The sequence below is a fragment of the Daldinia childiae genome, assembly GCF_008694065.1.
Source record: "Daldinia childiae strain JS-1345 chromosome Unknown Scaffold2, whole genome shotgun sequence".
NCBI lineage: Eukaryota > Fungi > Ascomycota > Sordariomycetes > Xylariales > Hypoxylaceae > Daldinia > Daldinia childiae.
Window position 1 is genome coordinate 2,166,582 of NW_022984643.1, and position 26,318 is coordinate 2,192,899.

General features: G+C 45.3%; 7 protein-coding genes across 7 annotated transcripts; 4 read left to right on the top strand and 3 right to left on the bottom strand.

Annotated features, from left to right (window-relative positions):
- Positions 1-677: 677 nt before the first annotated feature.
- On the top strand, positions 678-2,423 carry GL218_01504 (Serine/threonine-protein kinase rio1; the record flags this gene model as incomplete). Its single annotated transcript, XM_033577976.1, has 2 exons — positions 678-2,195; positions 2,316-2,423. The coding sequence occupies 2 exons, from the start codon at positions 678-680 to the stop codon at positions 2,421-2,423; spliced, it is 1,626 nt and encodes a 541-aa protein (XP_033438350.1).
- Positions 2,424-3,325: 902 nt separating this feature from the next.
- Positions 3,326-4,507, bottom strand: GL218_01505 (uncharacterized protein; the record flags this gene model as incomplete). The annotated part of the gene is made up of 1 exon (XM_033577977.1): positions 3,326-4,507. The coding sequence occupies one exon, from the start codon at positions 4,505-4,507 to the stop codon at positions 3,326-3,328; it is 1,182 nt and encodes a 393-aa protein (XP_033438351.1).
- Positions 4,508-10,168: 5,661 nt separating this feature from the next.
- Positions 10,169-11,024, top strand: GL218_01506 (Germacrene A synthase; the record flags this gene model as incomplete). The annotated part of the gene is made up of 2 exons (XM_033577978.1): positions 10,169-10,506; positions 10,577-11,024. The coding sequence occupies 2 exons, from the start codon at positions 10,169-10,171 to the stop codon at positions 11,022-11,024; spliced, it is 786 nt and encodes a 261-aa protein (XP_033438349.1).
- Positions 11,025-13,386: 2,362 nt separating this feature from the next.
- Positions 13,387-16,174, bottom strand: GL218_01507 (Mitofusin FZO1; the record flags this gene model as incomplete). Its single annotated transcript, XM_033577979.1, has 2 exons — positions 13,387-13,748; positions 13,804-16,174. The coding sequence occupies 2 exons, from the start codon at positions 16,172-16,174 to the stop codon at positions 13,387-13,389; spliced, it is 2,733 nt and encodes a 910-aa protein (XP_033437910.1).
- Positions 16,175-16,915: 741 nt separating this feature from the next.
- On the top strand, positions 16,916-17,845 carry GL218_01508 (DOA4-independent degradation protein 4; the record flags this gene model as incomplete). Its single annotated transcript, XM_033577980.1, has 5 exons — positions 16,916-16,921; positions 16,990-17,204; positions 17,273-17,333; positions 17,394-17,651; positions 17,705-17,845. 5 exons carry the CDS (start codon positions 16,916-16,918, stop codon positions 17,843-17,845), a joined length of 681 nt encoding a protein of 226 aa, XP_033438356.1.
- Positions 17,846-18,014: 169 nt separating this feature from the next.
- GL218_01509 (Aldehyde-alcohol dehydrogenase 2) lies at positions 18,015-19,431 on the bottom strand (the record flags this gene model as incomplete). The annotated part of the gene is made up of 3 exons (XM_033577981.1): positions 18,015-18,403; positions 18,547-19,033; positions 19,090-19,431. The coding sequence occupies 3 exons, from the start codon at positions 19,429-19,431 to the stop codon at positions 18,015-18,017; spliced, it is 1,218 nt and encodes a 405-aa protein (XP_033438357.1).
- A 2,422-nt stretch (positions 19,432-21,853) lies between these two features.
- Positions 21,854-23,749, top strand: GL218_01510 (Protein phosphatase 2C like protein 1; the record flags this gene model as incomplete). Its single annotated transcript, XM_033577982.1, has 2 exons — positions 21,854-23,179; positions 23,231-23,749. The coding sequence occupies 2 exons, from the start codon at positions 21,854-21,856 to the stop codon at positions 23,747-23,749; spliced, it is 1,845 nt and encodes a 614-aa protein (XP_033439303.1).
- Positions 23,750-26,318: the final 2,569 nt, after the last annotated feature.

Sequence of the window (26,318 nt, forward strand, 5' to 3'; positions counted from 1 at the left end):
GAAGGAATAATAGTATTGAAATATAGATTATAGCAGGGTAACAATGAGATGTCTATCAATTGCTTGACCTTTGATTCTAATTTGCGATTGAGATGCATTCAGGTACCTTTTGAACATTAGGTACGTACCTCTCAGGGGTACATCATGATATGTTAAGTAGGTACCTAACTTATGTACCTAGCATTACCTCATACGACTTATGCAAGTCACACGTAACACGCGAAGGCTTAGTAACACTATAGCCCTAAAAGTAAGTCAAAAAGAAAGTGCCTCTTCTTAATCTCTAAGTTCGATAAGTTCGATAAGATAAAGTTGGTGGGGTTACTTTCAAAGTTAGTGGGGTTGACCCTGCCTGAGTCTGTGTCACCTCCAAAATTGTAAACCGCCATTCGACAGTCAAAATGTTATTTTGCAAACTTGGAACTTTATAACCTTTTATCAATCTTCATAAATTCCATTGACCTAGTGCCTTTACTATTATTATAAGTAGAGGCCTTACCAGACCAGACCCGTGGAAAACAATCCGAAAACAGAATTCCTCAAGTAGCTCTTATACACTCTTATACATACCTATATTAGGACATACCAAGCCAATATTCCAATAGTATTTCCAACAAAAGAAATTACACTTGTCGTCTTCAATAGCGCCGTCGCAAATATATATTCAACTATCTATCATGGAGAGCGAAAACTCCACCACGATACCACCATCGCAATCGCCTCACTTACCTAGCACCAATTCTCACGATGAAATAGCGAGCCGGGAAATCCCCAGAAGTCTAGCCGATGCCGATGCCGTCCCAGAAACTTCTGACGATGATGACGATCTAGACTCCGTCTTCAACGATTACGATGATTTTGATGATGGCCTCGGCCCAGATGGGGAACCAGACATAACGCGAAACTTCAACCGACAACAACCCCTGCATTCTAATCAGCAGAAACCTGCTGCTAACACCGCCGCTAGCGTAGATGATCAGATCACGGCTCTCTCAAGACATGCTGCTAAGATACGACTAGACGATGTCAAGGAGGGACAAGACAGGGAGAAGGATAAGGCCGATAGGGCTACGAGCGAACAGGTCCTTGATCAGAGAACCCGTATGATTCTTTACCAGATGATCAATCGCGGCGTAGTCAACGAGATACATGGCGCAATTAGTACGGGCAAGGAGGCTAACGTATATGGTGCTATCGCCTATCCTGATATCAACGGACCGCCCGTCCAGCGCGCTGTCAAGGTCTATAAGACAGCCATATTAAGCTTCAAAGACCGCGAGAGATATATTACTGGCGAGCACCGCTTTAAATCCGGCTCAAACAAGGGCAACAGTAGAAAGATGGTCCAGCTATGGGCAGAAAAGGAATATCGTAACTTGCAGAGAATACACTCCGCCGCCATTCCTTGCCCTGAACCTCTACAGCTCAAGCTCCACGTCCTCTTGATGAGCTTCCTCGGAGATAAGAAAGGATACGCGTACCCGCGATTGCGCGACGCCAACATCTCTCGCGATGATGAGGATCAACTCTGGAGAAAACTCTACGTTCAACTCTTAAGTATCATGCGACGCATGTACCAGGTTACGCGGCTAGTACACGCAGATCTGAGTGAATATAATATTCTTTACAATGACGGACAACTCTACATCATCGATGTATCTCAAAGCGTGGAGCACGATCATCCTCGGTCACTAGAGTTTCTTCGAATGGATATCAAGAATACAGGCGACTTCTTCCGCAGACAAGGAGTCGACACGCTACCCGATCGTACTGTCTTCGACTTCATCACGGAGTCCAAGGGCACGGTGGAAGAGCCAAGACTATCAGAAGTGATAGAGGAACTATACGCTTCGAGGTCGCAACCCGCTGACGACGAGGCGGCAGCAGCCGAGCTGGAGGTCGACAATGAGGTCTTCCGAAATCAATATATCCCCCAGACACTAGAACAGGTCTACGACATCGAGAAGGACGCACAAAAGATCGGGGAGGGTGAAGGGGACAAGCTCGTCTACAGAAATCTCCTCGCGGACCAGGTAGTAACGAAGTCGAGAGAAGCAAACCAGAACTCAGAAGACGATTCGGATGAAGGAGCAGCTCTCGATAGTGACGAAGACGACGACGATGAAGACGACGAGAGTAGATTCGAGAAAGGGACACCGCGGGGGAAACGGTTTGAAGATAAGGATGAGAAGAAGGTATGCTATGCATTAAATCGATATCCCATTTTCATTGCATTTCCCCCCTTCCGCCAACACGTATATCAGATTTATTATATTATTCTAAAGTTAGAGACATGTCACACTAATAAACTACAGCAACGCAAGCAAGCGGCTAAGGAGGCCAAGGCCGAGAAGCGGAAAGAAAAGATGCCGAAGCATCTCAAGAAACGCCTAGTTGCTGCAACGTCAAGAAAAAACAAGTAGATCCGGGGCTGCAGTCAAAATAAAAAAGGTAAAAAAAAGAAAACGAGGGTTCAGCCTGTCATTTAGTATATAAATACCAGCGTCAATGCCCTTAAACGTGCATAGTTCTTCGTGCCCTAGTATTCGGAAAAGGTAAGTCGTTTTGATCTCGTACTTTTCCTACCTCCAACCCAAAGCACTTAAGCAATCATATGACGAAATCTTGAAGCGCACAGTCTAGGCCGACTACTGCGTTTTTGCCAGTTTATGGTAATAACCGTGGCTTGGTTTTTGGCTGGAATGCGTACTGAGCTAGCTGTCCCCCCTTTTTGGCGGGAGTTATATGCGGATCAAAGAGAGCCCTGATGATTGCTTATTTAAAATTATGAGGTCTTCAAGCAATTCTCAAATTACATATGTTAATCTAATAGCCTATGAGGTACTTATTAAATGCCAAAGTTTAATCTCTTAGGAACAAATATTACTCTTCCAAAATATAGATGCTGAGGTACTGAATATAACTAAAGTATTAATATTTGACTATCTACAAAGAAGAATGCACAATATCAACTCTATGGTTCTCCGACACGCCATTCTATTTATGATCCTCCATCCAGTCTTGGGACATGCCGATTTCGAGTGATACTATCTATCGTTCTGCTTCAATGTTATATATGTTGTTATATATGCGACGAGCAGTACAGCTGGTTAATTGAGCCTCCGCCGAATAAGCCAACGGGTACCGTTAGTTATTCGTGATACGTTTATGTAGACTCGTGAACCACTTTAGTCAATCTGGAGTCTGATCCTAATTACCTCCGAAACTTTTCCTTTCTCTGCACACCATCCCAACCCTTATGCCCCCCACCCGTCCCTCCTCGTTTCCCGAGCTAGAAGCACTTCGTCACACATCATCGTCAATCTCATCTCGCAAGGCCAACACTTCCTCTCCTACCCATTAGTACTTCCATCTCGACGAGTTCGACGGCATACTCGGGCTCTCCCTCTAGTGTATCTCGTATTAGGTCCACAGCTGCTACTGTTGTCGTGGATTGATTTTCCCCTTCTCCGGTTGTGACTTGGATATCGGTATTGGGATCCGCGCCGTGCTGTAGTAACGCCTTGATGGCGGCAACCCACCTCTCACGATTCTCCATAAGCCTCGCGCTCGATGACGTCTCTAGCAAGTGCGTCATCGTAACGCTACCCCTTGAGAAGTAATTCCGTCCTGCTTTCAATGCCTTCGTCCACAGCCTCTCGTCATCGCGGGCGGATGCTCCTGCGTCGAATAGAATATCTAGTAAGCGGGAGTCGGGCATGTCGTGGTGGAACTCCGAGTAATCTCCACTAAGAGCAGCACAAGCGCTGATACCATCAGCCTTGGGGCTGACGACAAAAGGCAGAAGCTCCTGGGCCTTCTTCCTTTTTGCTTCACCACTTAATTTATTTAGTTTTGTATCGACGTATCGGACTAGGCTAGCCTGAACGGCGAGAGTCAGGAAGTCTTTCCGTTTAGGAGGCTTGCCAATATCCATTGGTTCGTAACTGGACCAGTGTTTCTTGAGAAGACTTGGAAGCCGACTCTCGTACCAATCGGGATCCTCGTGGAGAGGTTTGTGACTCTGCAGAGATGCGACCCAGACCCGTTGGCATGTACTATCTACCTCGTCCAGCAGCTCGCAATATTTCTGTAAATCATCAATCTTATTGTCAATCCTCTCAGCATACCGCATCACGTTCGAAACCAATAGCCACGCATCAGGTCGGACTCGCCAGCTTGGCCATGCCAATACCGGAGATCGCGTAACTCCGAAAACCTTGATGTGCCTTGCAAATCCGCTAAGTAGTGAGAAGTCCAGCTCTATATCATTGACAGGTTTGACACCAGGGAGTTTCTGCCATATGTCCTTGCGCCGTACCCATTCCTTAGCTGTCTGATCAGAAAAGACGACTCGCTTTCCCGTTTCTACAGTGTTGGAGTTGGTGGAAATCCCCGTCTCGGCAGTTAGAAGGCCGACGCATGATGTTTGTAGCCGCCTCTGCATTTCATCGGCCAGACCTTCGACAGCATCATTGTCATAAGGACGCTTGTTATCGTAAACCATCCTCAGCTCGCCCGTGTCAGGGTGCAGGTAGCCTTCTTCAGCAAATGCAAGTGTAATTAAGCTCAGCGGCTGCTGTGCTCTAAGGACAATATGAAAAATCCTAGATGCGCTGTGTTGGTCTTCGTGGCTTAGGTTTTGCAGCATACGCATGTACAGGCCGTCCGGTCCTCCGAGGTGCGACGGTAAAGAGTTCAACATGCCCCTTAAGCTGCGCAAACTGCAACCGACCACCATATCGATCGCTAGCCTCGCCCATAGAATATCGCCATGACTCTTCTGGGCTATCTCCCTGCAGAGATTATTGGTATCCGGTAACCCAGGAGCCTCATCTTCAAGTCGGCCTGCCACATATTGCGTAATGGACCGTTCTGTGTGGTCTTGGAGTTTGATTCTTGGAAAGTCAGCAAAAGCTTCCTCAAACACTGATAGTTCACGTGAGGTGATGATGAATTTCATATTGTCTTTGTTGCCCATGCTGTTGACGAGTTTCGAGATCTCCACGTGAGAATCCATAGCCCATTTGCTTTGGCCCCAAAACTCATCTCCTGTATTCTTGTAAGTGACGTCAAGTTCCTTTGGTTCATATTGATCCTTCCGATCTATAATGCGATATTCGTCAAGCCCGTCCATGAAAACGAAGAGGCGTAGGCTGTCGGACATCTGGGCGAAAATAGAATAGAATGCTTGGTTAAGATTGCGATTGCTGGTGAATAGTACTGGAGGTGGCCAAGGGCCATCGAAAAAGCTAGGAAAGGCGACTCTAATGAGATCACGTCTTGCTGATAGGATTTGGTATAAAATGCTACGCTGGAAGCCTTCGTAGGATTTCTGGATCGGACCACCACCTTCGAACATGAAGAAACAAGCCATGTTTAAATCACCGTTGCTCCCCCAGCCGTCGAGGAGTTGCTCTCTTAACTGTTCGGATCGCCATAGGTGCCTCATCAACGTCGACTTTCCAGATCCAGCAGTGCCACTAATCCACTACACAACCAGTTAATCAATGCTGCAAAAAAGTCTTACAGAAACAAAAATAAAAAATAAGTTGGCTAGTTATCTTAGTCCCGAAATTAGGTAGCCGTAGCTGAGGACTATATAGCCCTAGATGAATGGCAAGAATATATTAATAAAATTAAGGCACTTACTAGGACGGTATCATTAGATCTGAGAAATTTGGGGAGGGGAGATTGGTGAGGGTCCAGGATCCAGTCACACGTATCGCCATAGGCTGGGTCAATTCGAGACTCGCGTTCATTCATAGTGTCGAAGTAAAGAGCATTCAGGATTTCTAAACCCTAAGAGTTAGTAATGAAGGAATTATGTATATAAGGTAGAAATATTGGGTATTCTGTACCTTGATTTCGGGGTTCCCTCGCCTCGATTTCGGCGGGTGATAGGGCAGTTGCTGCTTTGACGAGATACTGAACAATCTGTGCATATCCTGGGTCGTCTCTGCTCTTACACCTTGCGAGGTCCTGATGGGTTACCATCACGTCGAGCTTTGATACGTTGAAGCCCTCGTAGGTCGCACAGTCTCTCGGGACCATCATCTGGATCGTCCCCCTTCCCAATTCCATTCCATCAGCATCCTTTACCACATCAGCCGAAGCCGTTATGGTCGTTGGCAGCTTTTCTCGAGCACATATAATTCTTATATCTCTCGAAATCATAAGAAATGTGCTGTGAAGGTTCTCGAAGGCTTTGTCGCTCTCCCTAAAAGCTTTCAGGAGCTGAGGCGTCGGCGGAGTCGGTGATAACAGAGCCGTTGTAGCAATGCATTCACCTAGAGAACGCTTTCCACCTCTCACATGAGGCGTACCTAAGAAGACGCATCCAATAGTCCTGGGGTATACGTTGCCTAGCTCGACGTGCGCACCATATATCCGTGACATTGCCGCCGTGACCAAGGCCTCTTTGACAACAAGACCACCTATGCCATGGCCTACAAATATGATGGGACGTTTTGTCCCAGTACGAATACGAGCAATATCCGCCAGCAGGTTTTCCGCTTGTTCGGAAAATGTACCGCTGGTACTCAAGGCTCCGACCCATCCCCATACAATAATTCTAACACCGGGGATGTCCTGCCCGAGAAAGTCGCGAGGAAAGCAGACGCCGGCTTTTGTCCAGGTCCCGCTGCGTTGGCCGTAGAGTCCATGGACGAAGACAATATCGATGCCATCGTCGCCGTGTTGGGTGCCGTCAAAGAGGATAAGAGGACCTCGGCCATCTGGGCGTATTAGGATCTTTTCCCGAGAGTCGAGTGTCGAGCTACTCGACCGGCCTACGCGATCTAGGCGTAAGCTTGAAGAAGAAGCCGGGTCGCGCGATCCACGAGCGGCACGAGCTATTCTAGCCAGAGTTTCCTTAATCCTATTCATTTTTCATCGGCGGTATCTCCCCCTCCTCTAAACATCCTAAACATCGTCAAGAAAGGATTGACGTAAATGATAGAAGAAAAGCAAACTAAGTGAGTGAAGTTTGCGCGATGTCAGACGGGGTGGGCTTTTAGTCGTGAGCGCTGACCTACATAGGGTCTAGGGCATATGACAACGACCCGTGCCGAGTCCATTCAATAGCTACCGGAAGGCTGCCGTTGGAGCCGTGGACTAATAGACTGCGTGCTTTGGGGATAGACATGCAGGCAAGGGGTCACGGACAGGTATGGACAAGTATGGACAGGTAATGTACATAGACAAGTACATAGACAGGTAGACAGGTAGACAGATAGACAGATAGACAAGCTGGGATTCGTGGGCCTGGCGGAGCTGCAAAAATGATACTGACACGTTCTCATACCCCTGTGTTTCCTCCCTGTCTCCAGACCCTTGTTCTAAGTAAGAAGCCCTGCTTCTCGACATAATTATCTTGGCAGCCATGTGCTTTTTGCGTGGTTTTGCGTTTTGCGTTTAAGGATTTGTCACCACTCAAGGAAAAATACTGCAAGTCATGTTTCATCCGTCGCATGTTACTCTTTGTTGCCCGTACCCAAGGAGGGGGAAGTGTTAAGATCACCAGTCCGGGATATAATTCCTGTAAGATTTTATTCCTAGTTTAGGTAGTTTATAAGATTTAAGTCAATCAATTATTCCTGCAAGTAAGAACTTAAGAACTTAAGAACTTGTTTTCATAATCAATCTGCATCATATACATAATATTATGTAAGTTATGTATAATACCTAACCTACCTTAGGTAACCTACCTAAGTCAGGTAAGAGGTATGTAAGCACTTTCTCTTTAGGTTAAGGTCCTTTTTTTCCCTTTCCACACCTCTGGGAAAATAGCGCGACAGTTGCATGAGTTAGTTGCATATTTAACCACGTTTATGTATGTTTATAGTGTGATTGCACTATTTGCACCGAACTTAAGGAAGTTACCTAACCTAACTTATTTAGACCTACATACCTAGTACCTCATAAGAGCGAAGTAGCCTACCGTATAATGTTTAGTGGATACAACATTTCGTCAGTTGTGTCACAAAACAAGGGTCTTACCTTTTCACCTTTCACCTTTTACTTGACAGGTCACATTTGTAATTCGGTCTGCATTTCGTATTAGGGTAAATACCTGGGTACATCTATCGGTTCGTGTAGCGAGCTTGCATTCCGTGATATCGGAACATTCAATGGTAGGTTACCGAGTATTATTCGCCACTTTTAAGCCTTTAAGCCGCGGCTCTGCAGCAAAAACTGTCATGTCTCACTGTCATGTCTCACGTACATCGTACATATGTATGTACCTAATGTATGTACCTAACTTTATCATATTTACATAATACCTAATATAAACCTCACCTCCTATTTAGATAACTACCTGTTAGAGTTAGGGTTTAAGACCTTAACGTCTAACTCCGCTAACCGCGCCGATGAAAAGAAAAGAAAAGAAAGAAAAAACCCAACAACCGCAAGATAATGGAACTAGTTCCGCTAGTTGAAAATAAATTGACAGGCCGAAAACTCCCTACAAATGTGGGTATAGCTACCCAATGTACATAGTATAGTATAGTATAGTATAGTATAATATAGTATGGTATAGTGTATAAGATAGTCCCGTCTCGACCGACTATATTATACCGTGCGATCCTATACTGTCCATACCTTGTTCCCACACCTTTTACACCTTCAGACTGACTAAAAAGTTACTTGACTCTCGAGAATCAAAGAACACCCCACGCAAACCTCCTATGTACATACATACATACGAGCCTACATACAACGTGAAATTTTGGGGTGGATCACGGGAACTGGAGGAGCCCCCTCAAAGCCCCTGCTACCCTGCTAGAGTTACGGCCCCGATTATTATTTAACTTCTAGCCATGGATGGTCCAGGTTGTTTTCCTGTTTTAGGTAGTCCGGCTTGGAAGTTCTAGAGGCTGGTCGACTTACAAAGATCACCGAAGCAAACATAGTGCCGAATCGGGTATCTGAGGATCAGAGGTTGGGGTTAAACCCGCGATCCTCATATTATTCCTCATATTATCACGAGATTCTAAAATTGTTCTTCCAGACAAGCTTCCGCATTTATAGTAGCCGACCAATCAGATAACTTTATGATAATTTATTACAGATTGTCAACCGTGTGTAACTAACACATGTTCGCTTTGACCGCTGATTTAAGCTTCTTTCAACTTCATAAATATATGTGTGTTTTTTTTTATTTACCTGTGTTATTATTATGTCCACTATATGGATCCCTAAGTCTAATGATATATCATGTGTGCTAGATCAGATATACTAGTCGTTGGCGTATTAGCTATGTTACCGTGTAATCCGCCGTTCCAACATCAGACGGTTTTATTCCTCTTGGTCTTCCGGCCATATTTCACATTTCCGTCCTAAGCATAATCTAGCGGATTCGGAACCTTGTTGGTAGAATAGCACATGAACCATCAAAGTGGATGTTCCCGTCGTTTTCCACGTTTTAATCGATCCTAAACTGGGGAGGAAATATTTCAATATCGCTTTCCGTGTGTTACATCACGCGAGTAGAGCCGCCGGAACCGTTATCTCCTTGTAGTTGGTTCTAGTTATTAGTTCTATATTCTAGACCCAATCTAGGGCTTCCTACTACCTCCCTCTACAACGCCACATGGTGTTAAACGTTTCTATTCCCTATTACGTTCCTCTTATGAGCTTCCAAATACGACTTGATGACGACCATCCGGTAGCTCATGAAACCGGCCGGCGAGAGTACGGATATTGGCATCCTGACGTACCGTGGACCAACATACATAACCCTTACCTACAAGCCGATTACGTAGATAGCCTCCCGTGGATGCCTCCCTCTATGCGGCTTTTCTATAGCCCAACTATAACTAACTAGGCTTTGTTCGACCAATCTGTTCCAAGAGTGACACACCATCATACTGTTTCTAGATATCACACTGCATTAGGTTGTACTAAAAGGTAGTTCTCATCGTTCATGTTTGCCAATATTGGCAACGACTCCTCCCTAGCTTTGAGTTGGCGTTGTACCAACCTGCTATCATCTTTAGCCGAGTCTTAGACTATATTCCCGAGTCAGCGGAACGCCAACATCGGCTCTCACTTATAAGAAGAGGAGAGCCGTGAGGAGGGCAATATGTCTATTCAACAAACACCAGCTATTCTCCTCTAACAACCCTCTAACAATCCTCTAAAGGACAAGAATAATATACACAAGATGAAGTCCCAAACAACAAAGACACAGTTATTACGCCTCCTGGAACGGTTGCAGTACAAATTATTATCTATATTTCCTCGAAGTCCCCTCCCGCAAACTATCAAGCCTAATGTCCACTCGGACCTTCGCAATGAAGCTCTGACCTTAGCTACTCAGCTAGATGGAAAGACCTTTCGCCTCCCTGACCTATGGAAACTCTTCTCAGAATGGCCACTCGCTGCTAATCCACACGCAGAGAGGCTCGAGGGCCTCGTGGACTCGATGCTCGAACGCATTATCACCAATGAGAAGAAGTTAAAAGCCTTGAAGAAGGCGGACTTTGGTCGTCTCATGTCCCTGTAAGCTAGCATATCCTAGCCTATTTTTTTTTTCTGTCAAACAATCGACTAATTTAGTCTTCCCGCACAGTTGGTATCCTGACGCGGAATGGCCCGAGCTTGAAATAGCCACCGCCTATTCAGTCTGGATTTTCGTGTGGGACGACGAGGTCGATGCCGGAGACACTGATGTGTCTAACGATGAGGAGCTCGCTCGAGCCTACTACCAGAAATCCCTTAGCACAGTCCACCGCCTTCTGGGCCTCGACGAAAGCGAGGGATCCCAGGAGATAATCACACAGGAAGAGCAGTCTTTACATCCCAACATGGCTTTATTTGCCGATGTTGGTCGGGGTTTACGCAACTCAACGGACAGAATACAACGAGAGAGATTCTACCGCGAGTTGGAAAATTTCATGATCAGCGTGGGTGTGGAACACGGACACCGAATGCGAGGCTCTATCCCTACTGTGGAAAAGTACCTCCATATTCGATCCGGGTCTGTCGGCTGTGCTCCTCAAATTGCACTTACAGAGTAAGCATCGAGAAACTTACCAGCATCACAAAGATTCACTAGTTACTCACGATTTGCTTTTTAGTCACATGCTTAAAGTAAGACTTCCCGAGTCTATCATGGAGTGTGCTCCTATGAAGGAGCTCTGGAAGGAAACCGTTGTTATGTGTCTTATTCTCAACGACATATACTCGGTACAAAAAGAAATAGTAAGCCCTACAAACAAACAAACATACAAACTTCATATGTATTAGTGCTAACGACTATCAGGCACAAGCATCGCTGTTCAACCTCGTACCAGTGATGTACAAAAACTGCAGTCCAGAAAAGCAAAATCTGGACACAGTAACTAGCGGGATTGAAGCGGCTCTGCGGGAATCTATGAGGGGATTTGAGGAGGCCGCAAAGGCCCTTGTGGAGATGGCGTCAGATAACGCCGAAGTAAGCAGGGACGTGCAGGCCTTTATCAAATGGTGTCGATATTTCATCACAGGGGTGTTACAATGGAGTTTGGAGTCGAAACGGTATGGAATGGCAGACTGTTTGCATAAAGACGGCTCGCTTAGCATAGTGCTTTGAGCAAGTCTGCATAAATTCTTTTTTATATACAGTACAAACGGTACATAGTCTCATTTGTACGGATTGGATATTCCATACATGGTATACATACCCCTATATAGGAGGTCTACTATAGGCTATAGGTTACATAGGCAGACTGAGAAATGCCTTAGCTCTAATACAAATACCCCATTACAAATACCTACCCCATAACAAATTGACGGATGGCGCGGATACAACGACGGGTAAATGCTTTATGTGCATTTCCTCGCGTGCTTTGACGGAGCGCTGGGACCTTCTGCATTTCGTATGTGGGCACGATAAACCCACTTCTACTGGTTTATCAGCTGAGCGTTATTCTTCCAGGGCTAGGATGTTAATACTTTTTCACACATAGGATTCCTTGCCCTGCATGTGTACGCCACGCGTATGTAGCTGGTGCTGCTGCTTCTGCAGTAGCAGGGGCGCCTTTCCTGAACTTCGGGTCGATATCACGCGGCTCGTCCCGGATGTGGGATAGTCCCCAAGCAAATCCGCGCTTCCGGACATAAGGAGAAATTAAGATTTGATGTAGTATCGCGAAGCATGTATTCCGCTTGAATTGTGGTTGCGTACCTCCTGATGTAGTATTTGGAAATATTATAGAATTGTCGTCACCGCTATGAAACCAAGACCCTTGAGGGTTCGTGCGGCGAGCAAATATCTCCTGCCGATTGGCGATTGCGTATTCCGATTCCCAACGTGACCCGGCCCGGCCCGGATTGCTTCCAACGCTCCCGTACGCCGGCTCACGACGTATACATACTATGTATACAATGTAGCTACCAAGTTACCAAGACATTACCAAGACATGTAGGTACCTTAGGTATCTCATACATACATATACTACGTGCATAAGGGATGGTACGTTAATCATTAGCCAACAACGAGACCGCTCTACACGTGTCAGTACCATGTTTCTTCTCTCCCTTCCCCACTGCTGGCCGAGCTAATCCTAGATATGATCAGCTTACATACGTATTTACGTGGTTATGTGAGATGTAAAGTGGGATATTCGGGTAGATCAATATGATTAGTTGATAAACGAGATTCTTACTCGGCTATACTACGTAGTATGTAGAAAGACTTAAATCTTCAACAGTCTTTTCAACAGTAACTATACTCTTTCTATAGAAAAAAAAAAAGACATCAAGCTGTTAGATAGTCTAGAGCTAACTCAGCTGTTTGCCTTTTATGTATGTTAGATGTGGGACCTCAATCTCGGTAGCTTTAAAAGCAAACATTTACGTGATCGTCATATAACCCTAAGTTAATACTATAGTAATACTGGGATAGTTATCTATTGATGCGACTTAATACTACTCGCTCACGTTTACCCCAGTTAATCGTGGTCAATAATTTCCCCGGATACAGTTAGGTATTACAGAAACAAAATGCTACCGTACCTATTACGACGTAAATAATATTATACTGTCTACGCTATTCGTGCTTCTATCCTAATGCTCTACGTAGATCTAAACTCGGTTAAACCCTGATTTTCCTTATGATTTAGTATAAACTAGTACGTACGTACATATGGATTGAGGAAAAAAAGAATGGGGGAGTAGAGTTCATATACTCGTCCAGCCTACAACAGACTCTGGACGCCACAAAACCATGTGCCATTCTACGTCACTCGTGAAGTTTTTTTTTTTCCCTTGCCATCATCTCCACCAAGACTATTAGAGAAGGGAGCCCGTAAGCTCAAATAAACGAGATGTCATGCCGATAATTCAAGTGTACCCTCCTCAACGCCATTCCATGCCGTACGTAGATAAATATGTCTTGCTTCAAGCAATGCTTACGCCGGCAGGGGGCAGAGGGTGTGCATCGAGATCTATCTCCTCGACTAAGCTGCGTTGGTGGGCACTCTCGCGTACCAGGTTCCCAAAATACTTGAGGGCTACCTCGCTTTCGCCCCGCACCTTCATAGTCTCCTCCTGTCGCTTACCAAGTTGTTCGACGGAGCGCGATAAGGCAACTCGAAGATTGTCCGCGGGGTATCGGAGTACCTTGCGCACTGAACTCGAGATGCGATTGCTATTTGCATGGACGTAGTCGATTGCTGTTAACTGCGCTGAGATCTTTTCAGACAAGCGGTGAGGTAGTGAATGCGGTATTTGCTGAACAACGTAAGCTGTAGCTGAGACGACTAGGAAATAAGAGTTAGCTTTAATTCCGTATCAATACACCATGGTAATACATACCTGCTAGGACTAAGCCAGGGACAATTAGCCTTCGAAGGTTGTCATTTCCGACGATCTTCACTATGCTCAGAGTGTGATCCATCCATCCCATACCGCCAACTAAACGCCCACCAATTGCAGTAGCAACGGTTAAGGCCATTCCAGTGCCAGCCATCTTCTCTTGCCGTTGCATCAGTGTAGACCAGTCGACAAAGTCCAAGAACTCGGTAGATACGTCGACTTGTTTCGCTAATACGTCACGTCTCCTTCGGAACATGACGTCAGCGCGGAAGTTGAGATCGTGATATTCGTTGCCGAGATGCATTATGCCGAGTTGTTTGATCATATTTACGCCGCCAACAGTCTTCGTCCGTGCGTACTCCTCACAGGACGTGACTGACTCTGAGATCTGAGATAGCATTGCTTCCTTCAACTCTTCGGCGTACTGGAAAACGTGGAATAGACCTGGATAAGGTACACCGGAATTGCCATCACCAGCGTGGGCAATGACTGAGTTGAGAGTAGTCCGGGTGTGGTCATAAATATCTTTACAAGTCTCCTCGATGGTTTGGTCCACATCCTCACTCACCTCAGCTTTTGCTTTCCTTGAAGCTTCTAGCTGAGGCTCAATGACTTCTAACTCGCTCAGCACTCGCTCCAATTCGGATGTGGCCATCTCGGAATTGACAGTAGCCAGTACGTTGACATCGTTGAGGATGTTGAGGAGGTAGGTTTTGGCGGGCGCAAGCTTAGACCGTGCTCGCTTTTCTAAGACGAACCGCCTTAGGGACTGTTCCAGCTTCTCAAAATCCCGAACCTTCTCCTTGTCCTTGCCTTTTCCTTTTGGATCATCACCAGGGTCATCGCCACCTCCACTCGAGCTACCGCTGCCTCCTCCATCTGGACCGCCAGGAGGTGAAGAAACCGGTATAGCATTGCTGGACACGAAATGTACGAGTTCGGTGGACTCTTTGAATGTACGAGGACTTAGACCATACACCTGATCTAGGATCATCTTCTGGCACCGCTCCTTGTCTCTGATGAGGTCATAACCGTTGACTACCATGAATATGTACGCTTTTTCTGCCGCAGCAGCCCAAATGAACTCTTTTGCAGACTGGGTGAAATGATTCGCAGCAGATACAACGAAGACAACCACATCAATCTCTTCCTGGCGCGCAAATACGGCCGTCGTCTTGGTCGTGTCAGAATTGAGACCCGGCGCATCAATCAAAGCAATATCGACAACGCCGTTATTGAGCAACGATTCATCAATCGTTCGCACATCCTTGATGTAAACTTTGCATTGCATATAGGTAACATTGTCGAGGACTATCTGCTCTAATTCATTTAGGGGGAAGACGTCATAGGTCGATTCGTCGTGTCGATTGTAGATCGAATCTTGATGGACTGCGTGGACCTCCTCAACTCCAGCATTCTCCCTCGCATCCAAGACTTCACAGAAAATGCTTGTGCATGGCTGCTGATCTTCCGGGAGTACCTTTCGGCGCAGTAGCGCATTGCAAAACGTAGACTTTCCGGCATTCAGGTCTCCAGTTACCAAAACCTTGCTCGATGTGTCCTCGATTCTTTCACGGAGTACCTGTAAATGCTTGATGGTAGAGCTAATCTTTCCATCCAGCAATGCGGCAATAGATCCTTTCTCAAGAGAATGGACGAGCTCAGTCTGATGTAAACCGCCTAACTTAAGGTCCAACTTTAGAATCGAAAACTCCTGGGCAATCTGCGGTGAAACTAGTCTCGGTAAATCTACTGCGTTTTTATTCTCCGCATCCCTACTAGATTCTGCAGTTTCGTAGTCTTCTGTAGTCGTCATGGATCGTCGCAATGGGCGCGAGCGGTGCGAAGAGGACTCTGGGCCCATAGTAGAGGTATGTTGAATTCCTGGACGTGGTGCGGACCGTTCGGGAGAAGCCCTTTCCGCTCTCTGGACTGAAGGATAATGCGCAGGCCAGGTGATATTTGTCTCTTGGAGGGTTTTGAGGAGATCGACGACTTTACTGATGGCGCGATTTAAAGACGATCGATGCTGATTGTACCACATCTGGTGAATAGCTGCTGCTTCCTTTCGGTGTTCAGAGTCCGGGCTGGTGGAAGAACGGCGTTGTAGCGGCATATCCCCCGACAAAGACGGGTCAGTTCGAGAAGAACCGACCTGTCGCCTAGATGAACTGGCATCGTCGCCTGCGATGCTACCGCCGTAGCCTGAATCATCGTCTATAAGTGTTTGTAGTCGTGAAGCATACTGCGAAGAACCGCTGCCGACGGTCATGTAGCCCGGGGCTCCGGAAGAAGACGGAGCTGATGCGGATTCTTCCTCACGATTCCGTCCGCGGCGGCCTTTGCCCTTGCCTTTTTGATTGCCACTCATCGCTTTCGTTAAATTCGTAAACTCATAAGTATTGCCAACTTCGAAATCGATGGTGAGGAATTAATCCTCTGGCTCTCGTATTGATTCGCGGGGTAGTTGTAAATGAAAGATTATTTGAGTAAAAAGATGAGCGGTGATAGCTTTTTGCTTTCTAGAATAGAGGCGACCTCGGGAAATTATGGCATGGTGATGCAGAGAAAAAGCTCTGATTGGTTGAGATGATGTGCGCTTAACAGTGAGTTGCAGCACCTATCGACCCATAACCCTGGATTACATCAGACTTTTAGACATATTGACCTACCTATAAATTGGGTCGGGCATTATGCTCTTTTATATGCATATATATCTCATATATGTATATAATAGTGTTTAGTTGCGGGTGTTAAGCGGGTGCTAAGCGGGTCCTATTACGCAACAGGATTGGACGTTATAAAGAGGTACGTACCTCCCCCAGCGTCACTGCATGTGAGGTTGATCTAAACTCAAGGTTCTCATTAATTGGTACGGATCCGTATTTACCAGGCTACACATCGCTGACCGCTGAGAACTTATTGGGAACCTATTAGGAATCAACCGAGATTTATGCCTATTGGGACTCCATCGACGTAACGATACGCGTACTTCACTTAGACTCGTCAAAATTACTAGAAATTAACGACTTATTCGCCGGCAATCCGATACCTTCTCTACTTGAGCACGGTTCCCAGCCGACTTGTGTGAGATACTTCGACTTCCGTAGCGATGAACGTAAGCCAGCAAACACAATAGCTCGCAAATGGTTATACGGGAATGGAAAACTGACTATCTACGGCTAGATCCTAGAATGGGCCTTCGGCAAGCGCATGACGCCTGCCGAGCGTCTACGCAAAAACCAGCGCATGATCGATAAAGCAATCCGAGAACTAGATCAAGTGCGAGTTAAACTAGAGAAGCAAGAGAAAACCCTCGTCGGCCAGATTAAACAGAGTGCGCAAAAGGGGCAAATGGGGGCAGCTAAGATCCAAGCGAAGGATCTGGTACGCACGAGAAGGTAAGAAGCTCTAGGACCTTGAACGATTACGTGGAGGATCCCACTAATACCCGATCACCCTTCTGCAGATATGTCGAGAAGTTCTACGGGATGAGGAGTCAACTACAGAAAATATCATTACGACTACAGGTCAGTCACTCCTAATCGCAAACCTATTAGCAGCACCACGCTGACGAGCACACATTTTAGACCCATCGAACCAACGAGCAAATGATGCAAGCAATGAAAGGAGCTACGGTAGCTCTTGGCAGCATGAATAGGTCGATGAACCTACCCGCATTACAACGTATCGCCATGGAATTCGAACGAGAGACTGCTATTATGGACGAGAGGCAGGAGATGATGGATGATGCGATTGACGATGCGATGGACGTTGGCATAGAAGAGGAGGGTGACGAAGTTGTGGAGCAAGTCTTAGAGGAAATTGGTGTCGACCTGAACCAAGCCGTAAGTATACTACTCACTATAAGTCGCAAACCTCGCTGTCTAACACTAAATAGTTCGGAGAGACCCCGACAGGCCTTCAATCCGAGAAAGTCCCTGAGGGTCGGATTGCCCAAGCTATCGGTGGCCCTAGCGGCGGTGGTGGAGACCCCGGGGATGACGATCTCCAGGCTCGCCTTGACAGTTTGAGGAAATAAATACGGATTAGGTGTAAGGCTTTACGTGCGACAGCGAAGGATTTACCAAAGACTGGACTTGTTGAGACATTAATATGCGTGGTTATGAGCGTGAGGTGTGGAAGCTTGGGATCTGTTTTTATGGACATTGTTTTATCTCATACGGGATAATATACATTACGAACACAGCTCATTCGAGTACCATCCTCAGTATCTCTAACACGCCCTCCTTATCTAGAGGAGCGGGATTGGTCTGCACCCAGCGATCCTTTAAACTGTGCTCGGCGATGCCGCTAAGTTTATCTTCCCCAATACCAAACTCACTGAGCGTTCTCGGCAACTCAAGAGCGCGGATGACAGCATCCATCAGATCACCAAGGTCAGCCGTCTCCTTTTCCAGTCCTTTTTGAGCAAAAATCTCTCTGGCTTTGGAGTCTTCCCAGAGGAGCTGGATAATGGCGTTCTGGCGTTCGACATTTGCGCCCTTCTTGTAGTTATATTTACACACGGCTGGGTTAAGAATACAACTCGTCTCGCCATGACTCACGCCCGCTGGACCTAATTGATGACCGATGCCGTCTGCAGTAACCAGAGTTAGAAAATTATATCTTCAAGAGCTTTGGAGTTGATTTAATGACGGGTATTAGTTTTGAGAGTTTCTAGCTACTTAAAGTAGACTAATAGAGCCTAGTTAGTTGAGGAAAGTCTGAGATTTCACTTACGACTTGCTCCTAAAGGCACTCCCCGACTGCATGCGCCCATAGCGTCTCTAGCACCGAGTTGACACTTCAATCGTGCCTCGAGGTCTTTAGGATTCTGCTTGCTCTTGATTAAACCTGGGATAAGCTTAGATAACCCGTCTCTAGCATCTTGATCTGCCGCATCGTCACTCTTCAGGGAACAAAGGGTTTCCACGCAATGATCTACGGCCTTGATACCGGTGCTTAGCCAGACTTTATCAGGCGTTGTCGTACTAAGCTCTGGGTCAAGGATAACTAGTGCAGGACCCTGTAGTGCTCCCGAAAAAGAGTATTTTTGTCCTGTCTCGTCGTTCGTCGCACCTGCAAAGGACGAATACTCCCCACCCGAGAGCGACGTGGGAATGCAAACAACTGGCACTTTTGATGGCTTGATATCATCACGCTTTTTTGGGCTTGTTGGACAGAGAGAGTCTAGCTCAGCATGAGTTGAGACATCGTTTGCTAGTGCCTAGTACATGTTAGTATCGTGGCCCCTTTATCACCAGTCACGGGATGTAAGCATACGAATGAGACTATTTTGGCCGCATCTGTTAGACTCCCCGCACCTAGTGTGATGATTAGGTCTGCATCGAGTTTTCTTGTGTCAGCTACAACTTCAAGTATCTCAGACCAGAGAGAATGCGGCTTCATGCCAATCCTAACACCGGCAATTTTATTGCCCAATCTTCTTTTAAGCTCGTCGAGATATGTTGTGTTTCCTGCAAGAGATCTAGAGCAGATAACATAGATTTTAGTTGCATGAAATGTAGTGTCTGCATGCTTAAGGAGTGATTCGACGAAGGGTAATCCGAAGCTCAGAAGCGGTCGCTCTTGATCTTTGAAAGCTGGGCCAAATGTCTCTGTCATGTTGGGCAACGTAATTTTGTTTTTTTGAATATTGTAATTATTGTAGTTACCGTCAAACTTTCAGTCTCATCCCGAGAGTGAAAATGAGTGAAGGCAGATAGAAGGTAGACAAGCGATTGCTTATATGAATGCTATTATTATGTCACGGTGAGACCTAATATACGTATGAAGCTATGAGATATATCGAATATGTCAGTAACAATATTACCAATCCATATGCAGAGTCCCCATCCAAACCTATTAATAATATTGATAGTGTAAGTTCTTTAGTAACACGCTCGGTTACTAGAAGTAGTAAATATTCTTCAATATTTGGTAATATCATGGAAGACTTGGTATGAACAACGTTTCTATATACTTCTAGGTCATAACAATGAGACTCATTGAAATAGCTTGTTATTATGGTAGTACTATCTAGGCAGTCGGTCTCGAAAAGTAATGGCGCAGTCTTGGCATTTTCTTTCAAAAATAACACCATATAATATATGTAAAGAAAGGCATAAAAAAAGGTAATAAAAAATAGAAAAAAATACCTATTAACTTTTTGGCTTTTATTGTTATTATAGGTATTTTTTATAATTTTATTGCTTTAGAAATAGTGGAATTATAAGTATATTAATATGGTATATTAAACCGATATTAAAGATATTATATTTAAAGCTATATTTTTAACGCATTATTATTTTGACAAAAAAACTAAAATGATAAAAAGTATAATAGCCTTTTATAAATAAAATGATATATATTATAATTTTATTACTATTTATTTTGCTTGTATAATTGGTGGTTTTATAAGAAAGGTTAAATGCCAAGACCGCGCCATTACTTTTCGAGACAGGCTGCTAGGTTAGGTGGATTAAATAAAAGTCGTCATTGTAGAACAAGGGGCGATTTAGACGTGGCTTTTTCGGATCATGCAGCTTTACGCCGTAGTGGGTAAATGATATCATCTGCGCGTTTGTCGGGTTCGCATTCGCTATTATAGATTTAGGAGACCGAATCTGTATTCTAACCTCCTTTTTACACATTATCCCATAGATGGTATCGACAATCATATTATCAACAATCACATATCCGAGTAGTTTAACCTAGTGGATTGGAGATGTGTTGAAGAAATATTAAGATAACTATACATATGTAGAAACGTGCATACATTATGAAGACAGATATATAGATGCATGTAGATAGATACCGAAAGTTAGGTGGGTACATGTAGTGATCGTCAAGTCTCCCAATCGGATTTCCCAATAAGATTTCCCCATTGGCTATCATTCCCCTTAAGGTGATTGCGATTGCGTCCCGGATGCTATTGTAGCTCCGAAGCGCCGGCGCCTGTGGTACCGCTTTCTGTGCACAGACCAATTGGCATTCTCCGTCTCAAGGTATCACCTTCCTTCAAGCAAGAAGCAAGCAACCTATTGAACCTACTAACCTAGCAGCCTAACCTAGACAGGTAGGGGTGGACCTGCTCAATAGATTCCTCCCCTCGTTCGTTCTCAATTCTACTATCCATCCGTTACATCACACCCAAACACCCCACGATTTATCGCTGTTGGACTTCGCGACAACTCTTGTATTTGTACCATACCACACCACATAAACTCTACACGTCTCAGATACCCTTTTCATCCAGAGCCAATGAGTACGTAACATAGATTAATTATTTGGTTAGTCGCAACTCTCCTTTCATTATCCTCTTAAATACCTAACCTAGTGACTTGACTTGATTCGAGTCTCAATCCCTGTCTCCTCGTCTCTACTTGTCTCTACTTGTCTCTACCTAATCTAACCTTACATTGCCCTACTTATCGCCCTACCTGACCTGACCTATCTTATTTTGCGCCTGTTTACTATTGCACAGCCCGATCACTCCCCCATTGTCCCTCGGTATTGTCTTCTTCTCGACTCCTCCATCCTGTCATTCTCTTATATTTGGTATAATCGCCTACCTTATGCCTTATGGTGCTAGGCGCTCCATTTTTAGTTCTACTTATTCATCGCTCCCTTACGGCTAAAGCTTCTATATCCCCCGAACAACAGGGTTCCTATACGATACAGTACAACATATTATGATTACAGTTGTCTAACCTAGTCTTTCTTAGCGTCCCACCGTCACAAGACTTTGGCCAAACGCCTCATATATGACGACAGTTCTATACAGACTCAAGTATCTTGTGCGCCCAATTCTTTGACGCCAATCTACAATAAGCCTTTGTGCAATCTTTCTTTCCCGCCTATAACACCTCCTATCACCATATCAAAGACCAAAAGATCTGCGCATTTCTCCGCATTGCTTAACAACCTAGGCGCATCTACATATTGACCTCATATCCCCCTTCCACAATCGACGACTTCAACTCCCGAAAATCTGGCAGGGAATAAGCGACGCAGTCTCTCTTCACAGGGAGGTCTGCTTAATAGAATGTTTGGCGGCGGCTCCAGTTCTGCTGCGGCCAAATCTGATACTGTTGTAGCCGACTCTACGAAGTCGGAGAAGAAATCCCCGTCTCCGGACCGAAAGCACGAGTCTACTTCGGGTGTTACTCCGACAAAATCTCCTGATCAAGCGACTAGCGGCGAGAAGCGCAGTGGAAATGGTAGCCCACCAGGGCGACATAATCCCGATACGGGTAATTCGGAGAAGAAGCGCAGGAGTTCTGGCGTCGGGAGCAAAGCCAGCAGTCTTATAGCCAGTGCCAAGAATAGCTTGAACTTCGGCCAGGCTGGAAGGACAAATAGTGACGCTAGCTCTCAGACTCCTCTACAGAAATTAGGCAAGCAAGATCAATCTCTTGCGGTACCTCAAGGCCAACACAATAACTCTGCTGGAGAATCCCTTCCCGGTCCACGATCTACCTTCCGCGTCGGTGTCTGGGAAGATAGGAACAAAAAATGCCGTCGTACAATGGAAGACACGCATGCGTTCCTCTACAATTTCCTGCATACTCCCGCACCCCTTATTGCCCTAGATTCGGGTAACAAGAGCCAAAAGTCCCAAAGGTCTACATCAGAGGACTCTAGCCAGCCTGAGTTGAGCGCGCAGGACATAGTAGAAACCGACAACGGCTACTTTGCGATATTTGATGGGCATGCTGGTACCTTCGCTGCAGACTGGTGTGGAAAGAAGCTGCATCTTATCCTCGAAGACACCATACGACGAAATCCCAATGTGCCTATTCCCGAACTTCTTGATCAGACCTTCACCAATGTTGATGCACAGCTCGAGAAGCTTCCTCTTAAGAACAGTGGCTGTACCGCAGCAATTGCCGTCTTGCGTTGGGAGGACCGGGTTCCTAGCTCAAACTCTGCGACCGGTTCTCAAGCCATCGCCCCGGCGGCTGCTGCTGCTTCAAAGACGCCGGATACGTTAAAGCCTCGGGATGCGAAGCTTGAGAATGATAGCGGTAACAATGCTATCGTCGAATCAGCTCATGCAAGGCTGAAGGGTACTGCGGTTCGGCAACGCGTTCTATACACGGCAAATGTGGGTGATGCTAGGATCATTCTATGTAGAGCTGGTAAAGCATTACGTCTTTCGTATGACCACAAGGGTAGCGACGAAAACGAAGGAAAGCGGATCGCGAACGCTGGAGGATTGATCCTCAATAACCGTGTGAATGGTGTATTAGCCGTCACTCGAGCTCTTGGAGATACATACATGAAGGACCTTGTAACAGGTCATCCGTACACCACCGAGACCGTTATCCAGCCCGAAATAGATGAGTTTATTATCATTGCTTGCGACGGTGTAAGTCCATTAGATATCCTTTTTTTCAGACTGTTACTAATAAGTGCCTAGCTCTGGGACGTTTGCGAAGACCAGGATGCGGTTAATCTCGTTCGCGACGAACGAGACCCGGCGGCTGCGGCTAAGAAGCTTGTTGACCATGCCCTAGCTCGCTTCAGCACAGACAATTTATCATGCATGATCGTTCGATTCGATAAGGCTGCCCTGCTAGAGAATCAAAACAATAAGGAGAATCCCATCGGTGTGGAGGGAGATATCTCTGGTGTGGGAGGCAAGATAAGCGAAGCCGATAAAATCGTGATTTCTACTAAGCAAAAGATTGCTGAAGGCGATTCACCGGCCGTTGGCGTATCAGCCAGTAACAGTGGTCGAGGCCATGATCTTATACCCATCGACGACGGAGATGCTTTCAAACCGACTATCATTGAAGGGCCGGTCGAGGAGGAGCCGTCGTCGATAGAAGACAGCGATGCGCCGGAGGTCACTGCAGACGCAATCCCGAACCCAGGCGGCCTCGCAACTTCGGATTCGACATCTCCGAACACGACTAGCCCATCATCAAAATCCTAATTCCGGTTCTTTTATAATGGGATTAGTGTACTGTTCTTAGGATCTCTACCAACAATTACAGACCTATTTTACATCCCGCCTCCGAAAGTTGCTGCCAAACTCGACTCTCGCGATACACTAAGGTTTTCGTTATTCATAAGGCAGTAGGGGGCATGTCTAACGTTTTTGGCATGATGTACATATTTCAGGTGAACCTTAGTCGGTACACGACCACGAAGCTACCATAGTCAAGCTGATAGCCCATGAAGATGGTTGGTTCCATTGGCCATTTCATATTTGTATTAGGGAGACGTCTTTATGGAGTAAACGAAGACCCGACCATGTCGGGGGACGAGGATAGCAAGTGGGCTGTAGAGCCTACCGGCGATGATGATTTAGCTTAACATGGGCTTATGAAAAGGTGTACGTTATAGGTAGTGGTCACAGCAATCAATGAAATATTGACAATATGAAAGCTTATATCCTCACCCATGGGAAGACCAGACTAGAGGGTGTGAACCTTTGGAGGAAATTCGGGTCAATTGTCTATCCTCAATGTTAAATTCGGGCTTTTGCCATCTATCAACATTAAAGCCATATCCTAGCTTCGACCTTACCTACTTAGTGTTTTTGCCGAGCAACCCTTTTCCGTCTCAGAGGAGCAAATGTTTGATTTGTCCGTCCCGAGTAGGTTGTCAGCCCTAAAGTATATTGTAAGTATGTATTGGCACTCGATTAGATATAAGAGGCATAAGAAAAAAAAGCTATTCTAGACTTCTCTCCACTGCTAGCGCAAACCAACACTATATTAGACATTCATTCTTAATAGTAATATTCTTTGTAGGATAGAAAATCTAGACTCCTAAAAAAAATTACGGGACATAACTGGGAATTCCTATTATAAAAAAAACAGGCAAGTTGTAGGCGTTAGTAAATAAGGTCTTGCTAAGTACGAGAAAACTCTCTCGGTGTTTCTAAGCCAGTCTTTCGGCTAGAAACGACTTAAGGTTCTTACGCCTCATGCATGCAGGTCAGTCTATTATATTGATTTGGCTGACAGTTGATATTAATTCTACATATACGTTTATCCTATCAGCGTACAGCCACATCGTCATACTCGGTGGTACTTTAAACAAAAGCATAGTGATACGAATGTGATTATAAGCCGGAGTTTTGGTACATATAACTACTCATTCAAGTCAGTTCTACTTGCTTAACAGGTACATATATAGGTCGGTAGTCAATCCTCTCATTTAACATGGGATACAACGTCTTGACAAGTCCGGTCGGTTTACGGTTCTTTCGGGTAGGTTTCTAGTTAATAGGATGTGAGCACACGAAAGTTTTCGGCCATCCGAATATAATATGCAAGTTATCTCATCCGTCGAGACGAATGTTCATGAAGTAGGCAATGACACGGGTTGTCCCGGGTCGCGACGATGTCACCCTATAATATGTCTTATGAACTAAGAACGCGGTATATTAGGTACCTACATGTGTCTCTAGAACTGAGCCTATGCCCTTTTTAGAAGAAGTAGTTTGAAGTTATTTACAAACACGTAAAGGTCGAATACTAATATACGATAATACTTGTCTTAACGGGTATCCTCATAGATTGCTGCGTATTCAAGATAATTTATTGAGGATCTTTTGCAATGAAAAGGAGATGGCCGAACAAAATCTTGGCGCCTTTTCCGAAAAATCGAGTACCTAGAATATTAAATAGGGGATCAATAAAAGCGAGAGACGGCCCTCCACGTTGTGCCCCTGAAAGAGGATACTGCACCGTATTAATTCTAACATACTGTGTAAACTATATCCATTTGCATTGTGCAAGCTGATTGGTTTATTTCGTAGGTGTCTCATTGCTAGAACTGTAAACCTTGAAGATTGCGCAAGGTCTATGCGTCGAAAAAGTGTGCGGGGCTCGAAGTTGCTCATCGCTCTAACCTGATATTATATACATACCTAGGTATGCACGTACATACATATGTGCAACAGGCACAATCTACTAATGCAAGGTGGTCGAGATTAGCGCTTCTCCGTTGTTACAGATTTAGGCTAGTGTTGGCCGAGATTTAAACCTTCTAAATTATTCTTCTACCAAGATCAGCTTAGCAATATATTGTTACATTGTACTATGAAGTTAATTCTAAAAGGCTTCTCAATAGAAAGCCCCAATGTTTAAGATACGGCATTCAACCTTGGACCTTGGAATGGAAATTGAATAGAAGACAGTACCTCTACCGGGTATTTCTTCCCTGTATTATCATGTATTTCGTACTTCGTACTTCATACTTCATTATGTACCTGTATATGAAATCCCGATTACTTAATACATCTATTCAGTACGCACTTTCCTAAGAGGTACCCAATCAGACAGTCTGGGTAGGGTAATCTCCTGTTAGGTAAGTACCTCCACAAAACAAGTGTGAAATCCCAAGTGCACTTCCGATGTTCCCCCTTTCTTCAACCGATCAGCTATCATTGGCTCATGTCTAAACTTACCACCACATTTTCACCCTGTTGAAATCTCCTTACCAGGCTCTACATACCTCCCAGCCGTATCTTGTCTCTCTTTCTACATACA